This window comes from Globicephala melas, chromosome 4, assembly GCF_963455315.2.
Source record: "Globicephala melas chromosome 4, mGloMel1.2, whole genome shotgun sequence".
In the NCBI taxonomy this organism is placed as follows: Eukaryota; Metazoa; Chordata; class Mammalia; order Artiodactyla; family Delphinidae; genus Globicephala; species Globicephala melas.
The window spans coordinates 10,711,949-10,718,056 of NC_083317.1; the positions used below are offsets into that span (position 1 = coordinate 10,711,949).

Here is a 6,108-nt window from a genome sequence, read left to right on the forward strand (position 1 = left end):
ATGCGTTTTGGGCCGGACGGCCTTCGTCGGGCCGTGACGTGGGTCACCTGGCGGAATCGGCCTGGCCCCGGGCAGGTTCTCGTTATGAACTTACCTGAGCTGGAAGACGGCGGTCGGAGGGCGGGCGTCGATGGGGCTCCTGCCGCTCAGCCGTCTCGCATCCCTGGACGCTCCTCGCTGTGTGCGACTGAGGGCACGTGGCTCCCCAGAAGTTTCCAAATTTAGCGTTCATGTTCTCTGTCCAAAATGCGTGTGTTTTCCCTTGGGAGCAGTAGAGTGCCCGGTACTAGGTTCCCAGATTCCTTCATTCAACAAGCGCTTAGAAAACCGGAGCGGAGTTTGAGTCCATCAGTCCCTGCGGCACGGGAGGGCGCAGACTGGCCACCCTCCCCCGCCACCCACCCAGTTCAAGGATATTGAGAGGGAGGTTCACAGACTTCTTACTACGTGCTTGGCTCGCCATTTTTTGGTTGAGGAAACTGAGGCAAGGGAAGATGATGTGGCCGGCGCAAGACAACGTGTGAATTGGAGTGGCAAAATCTAGATTTGAACCCAGGCAGGCTAACTCCGAACCCCACTGGGACATCTTGGTGCTGGTGAAGAACGAAATGTTACGGAGTGCAGAGGAAAGGACAAACTGGAGGATTGGGGAGAGGGGGGTTAGTTCTGTCAACAAGTGAAGTTTTCCTGGAGAAAGTAACTAAAATAGCTTTGTTCTAAGCACTTTGCGGCAATTTTCTAATTGAAGTCTCCTAACAGGCCTATAAAGGACATAATATGCCTGTAACCACTTCACAGATGAGGAAATGGAGACACAAACTGATTAAATTGTCCAGGGATCGGGCTTCCTTGGTGGTGCAGTGGTTGAGAGTCCGCCTGCCAATGCAGGGGACACGGGTTCGCGCCCCGGTCCGGGAAGATCCCACATGCCGCGGAGCGGCTGGGCCCGTGAGCCATGGCCGCTGAGCCTGCGCGTCCGGAGCCTGTGCTCCGCAGCGGGAGAGACCACAACCGTGAGAGGCCCACGCACCGAAAAAAAATAATTGTCCAGGGTTTTAAAACCAGCAAGCTCCAGAGCTGGGGTCTGACTCTGGGTAATCTGGAGCTAGACTCTCTCAGGGCAGCCACTATAGTCCATAGGTTCCTTTTCAAATCGCTTCTGATCGATGCTGTAAGAAGTAAATGGGGCTCAGGTCATTTGGAGCCAGTAGACCAAGCAGAAGGAACTCTAAAAGCAAACGGGGTGGAAAAGAAAACTAGCAAGTTGTTTAAACTGGAATTTTCAGTTGCCAGGTTGAAAGTGGCAAGCCTAGGTTTGGTGGAAATTGATGCTGGGGTGACAAACGGGGGCAAGTGGCAGCAACTGTATACCCAGAATGCTCGTAAACATTGGGCATTTCTCCCATTCCCCAAAAGTAAAGTTGATACTGATAACCATCTATGTTGGCCCCATATACTTTAGTGATGATAATAAAACATACTTAATTAGGAAAACCTAGGTTTTCTCCCCTTAATTTGTTTCCTTGTGTCAAAGATAAACAAAGCTGGACACCAGTTCAAGTGTTAAGGATAGACTTTATTAAGCAACTATTGCAATAGGGGAGAGAGTCCAGCATGAACTGAACTCAGCTTTGTCTTGCCAGAGGTAACTGGGCATTTTAAAAGGGGAAGGAGGGATTGGGGCCGCAGGCACTTGAGCAGAGTCAGGGAAGTGGAAATTTACAAAAAGCAGAGGGGATTGGTCAACCTGACCTGGGTTTGTTAACAGACGCTTATCTGGAGGAGAAACAAAGTTCGATCTTTATGACTGTCCGCAGTGGTGCATGTTAGAGCAACGTGCCCAGAGGTTGGGGAGAGTTATTCCTTGAATGTTGGCACCTCAAAGAGACAAGACGGTTCTGAGTGGTAAGGATTTACACCTCAAAGGGGGAGACAAAGGATTTATAACTGTAAGATTTCTAAAATAGCTGCCCTAGGAGGGATTCAGGGGGCTGATTTGCCTACCATCAGGGTTTGGCTGGCACAAAAAGTAAATTGAGTTTTCTTAGGCAAGCACTTTAAAGCGGGCTGGGGTCCCCTTAGGGACGCAACCTAGAGCTGTTAGAAACTATGGTAGTGTTAGTTCAGATGTGGGGAGGTGGATGATATCTTTTTTGCCAAGAATGTGCAGTGTTTATAGGGCAAGAGGTCTAGTCAAGAAGAAGGCTCAGAGAAGCCTGACCAGAGTTTGGTCAAAGACATAGTCATTGTCAGATGGTAGAGACCCTGGATTCCTGTCTGGATCCAGACCCAAGGCTGAGATTTTGTAACCTGGGTTGCTGCTCTGGGCACACTGGTGAGAATGTTCCGTGTGGTACAGCATTTCTGGGTTTCTGATCTAAGGAGGGAAACCACTCTTGCCGTATCTGCTCTTGGAACGTGAATGGCTTTCTCCAAAACTGTATTTAGCACTTCTGTTAGCATAATTGCATCTTTGTTATTAGGAAACAGACCTTGTATATATCTCACTCTAAAGACACAAAGCTTGTAATCTATATAAGACGTTGAAGAAGGACTCCTGTTCTGAATTTTGTCTTAGTGCCCTGAGACTTGAGGCTCTGTTCACAATTGCTCTGCTTGGCTGGGGAAGCTGGAGGAAGAGAAGAGTGTAAGGGGGCGTGAAGCTTCCTGAAGTTACAGCCCGTAAGTCCGTCTTGCCATTGGCTTTCTCCTCTCAGCTACTCTCTAGACCTTAACCCGACATAGGCGGGGCCTCTGTCCCGGCTCTAGCTCTGCCCCCTTTGTGTTGCTCTCCGTTATAACGTTGTCACATTATATCGTTTTGATGTTCACGTGTCTGACTCCGCCTCGACTGAGTGAGTTCCTGCAGCTCTGGGAGTCCCATTCATCTCTATACTCCTGGGGTCTAGGCCAGTGACCCAAGTAGATAGATATTAAATGATGCTTGATTGAATTGATGAGTGAAGTCGCCTAATCTGTGGACTGGAGATTCCTGTCTACAAATGAATGGATTCTCCCCTAGAAGCTCTAGAAGAACACAGCCCAGTGAGTCCCAGTTCAGACCTCTGACCTCCAGAAGTGTAGGAGAATATATCTCTTTGTTTTAAGCTGGTACATTGGTGGTAATTTGTTACAGCAGCAGTAAGAATCTAATACAGGATTATGAACCAGCATGGTGCTGACCTTGGGTTCTAGACCTGCTCATAACCATCCTGAGATAACCCATGAACCCTTGGTGTGCCTGCTCTTTGAACATACACTTTCTTGTAAATTACCCCTTACAGCCATGGTTGCTTCAAGACTAATGTTGACACAACTGTTTCCATTAGCAAATAACTTCCAAAACAGGAAGCACAGAGGCTATTTTCTTAAGGAGTATGTTTTGACAGTCTTTGGCCAACTCTTGACTAGGCTTATTTATTTATTTGTTTGTTTGCTTGTTTTTTCCTGTGCCTAATTTTCTGGTATTAAAGCACCCAGACTCTCTAGACATCTGGAAAGAAAAAGAAAAAAAAGAATACTATGATCTCCAAGGTGTCTTCCAGCCCTGACATTCTGTGATATTGTGAACCCCAAGCTTCAAAATACTAAGCAGTTAACAGTCTAGCTCTTCAACAGACAGCAACAATTCAGCCACTTTCAGTATGTAAGTGACAACAAGTTTCTTGAAACTAAGTGGAAATAAGTAACTGTAAATAGGGAAAGTAAACTGAGTGAAAAGAGTTGTGTATAAAGCCGTGTTACAATGTTTTATTACTTTTTCTATAATAACAAGGACTTTTAAAAGTTTTCTGTGAAATTTTAAATGTTAATTAAAAGGTATGTTTCTGTTGCACCAGGTAGTTCTTAAAGATTCTATTTCTCTGGTGTGGACTCTTTGCCCTTGTGAAATGTTTGTTCTGTCTTCAGACTTCCAAATAAACTCAATGCTAGGGAAACAAGACACAAAAGAACCCCGTGGTTCTATTCATTCATCACTTCAGACTCTACATTCATGAGTTAATAAATAAATGCTCCTACATCAATCCAGTGAGCAAGTGACAGATTTTTGAACCTCAGCTTCTGGGTAATACACCTGGGTTATTTATAAATTGATTTAGTCACAAACAAAATGTTTCATGAGGAAGAAGATTCAATGATTTGTTAATCTCTCCTTTCTACCCCACTGCCACTGCCCAGGCATGTTACTTCCAATCTGGCTTTATTTTCACTATTGACATTGATTAAAATGACATTGACATTGCACGGAAAGGAAGAGAGGTCTTCAGCATAAATTACTTCTCCAATGAGCAAGCATAAATCACTGAGATTGCAGTGTCCCCTGTCTTAGTTGACCAGCCACCTGATCTCCATGAAAATTCTCAACAGAGAGCTAGGAACTTAGTGTCTTCTAAGCATGGCAACTTGGATTGGCTCCATGACACTGGCGTCTCTTCATATTTGCATATCAGATGTTGGCTGTATGCCTCTCTCGCTAATTAAGGAGACATTCTGAGCCCCGCTGCACCAGTGTTCTCGTGGATGGTGGCCCTTGATTCTCCCAGGTTCACAATTTGACTTTTGTACTTGTCTTGCCAGTCCTCCACAATGTACTGGTGGTACGGGTCATTGGAGTGTTCTCGTCTCTTGGATTTCACGGTGCTCACCAGGATGGCTACAATGATGAAAGAGAACATTCCGATCATAACCATAAGGTACAAGATGACATAGTAGAAGTTCTCAGCATCGACCTTGGCTTGCAGGGCCTGTTGCGCAGCTGTTGTGTTCCTGCGCCAGTTGTCCATATAAGTCACAAAAATCCTTTTGAAGACATATTCCAGTGTCTGTGTCAGATTGGATGGAGTAGGCATATTTCCCTCCTGCTGCAATTTAAAGAATAAAAAATATGAACAAGCTTAAGAAAATGAATTCTTTCTGCATTTGGCTACCTTAAGGGATGGCGCGAGGGGCATGCAAGGGGGGGACGTAATATTATTTCTTCTTCTCCTGGCTGGTGACTGAGTGAGTGCATACTTTGTTATTCTTTAAATTTTCTTTAAATTTTTCCCTCTGCTACCTCCTCACCCTTTGGGGCCCAGCTTAACTTGATGCATTGTTTGCATTCATGATATCTTACAATAAAAGTTTAATGGAGTACATAAAACGATATGTACTATAATCCCAATTTAAATATGTGAATAAATATACATGCAGATGAAAATGGAAAACAGACTGGATAAATAAATAATTCAAAGTGTTAATAGTGGATGGTAGGGAAGCAGGGGACACGGGTTCGTGCCCCAGTCCGGGAAGATCCCACATGCCGCGAAGCGGCTGGGCCCGTGAGCCATGGCTGCTGAGCCTGCGCGTCTGGAGCCTGTGCTCCGCAACGGGAGAGGCCACAACAGTGAGAGAGGCCCGCGTACCGCAAAAAAAAAAAAAAAAAATAGTGGATGGTATACTCACAGATTTTTTTTTTCCTTATATTTTTCTTCTGTTCAAAATTTTCATCAATAATCTTGCATTCATTACTTTGTTTCTAAATAGGTCGGTCACCTCACAATGGCTAGCACAATGCCTTGTTCATAACAGATACTCAACAGACATCAGCTGAATGAAGCAATGACTGATGTATGTTCTGTGTTTTCAGAGACTTATGGGTCAGAAGCTTGCAAGGGGCATTGACAGACTTTGCAATCTGCTCTACCTCCTATGTCTAGGCAGTGCTTTTTCCAGTTATACCAAAGAGATGAGTCTGTGCATCCATATTTGAAAGAAGTACTTTAGGCAAGTGATACAAAGGAACAACCTGAGAGATCATGGATATTTCCCACCTCCCACTCTCTTCTCCATCCTCACTTTCACTGCCCAGCCACCAGCATCTCTCACCTGGCTGATACAATGCAATGCAATACAACCCTCCCCAAACTACCTCCCCAGGGTCACATCTGCCCCTCTCTGCCCTGCACAGCAGTTGGTGTGCTCTTTTTAAGAGCGAAATGGGAGCACATCATTCCCCTGTTTTTAAAATGATGCAATACCTTCCTGTTCACAAAATAAAATCCTCATTCTTTAACGAGTTTACCTGGCCTGGCCTGGCTGGCCCCTGACCACCTCCCCAGTTTACTC

At 45.3% G+C, this 6,108-nt stretch overlaps 1 protein-coding gene across 1 annotated transcript; it reads right to left on the reverse strand.

Annotated features, from left to right (window-relative positions):
• Positions 1-4,205: 4,205 nt before the first annotated feature.
• On the reverse strand, positions 4,206-5,334 carry KCNE2 (potassium voltage-gated channel subfamily E regulatory subunit 2). Its single transcript, XM_030880934.2, has one exon. It carries the CDS (start codon positions 4,848-4,850, stop codon positions 4,479-4,481), a length of 372 nt encoding a protein of 123 aa, XP_030736794.1. The 5' UTR covers positions 4,851-5,334; the 3' UTR covers positions 4,206-4,478.
• Positions 5,335-6,108: the final 774 nt, after the last annotated feature.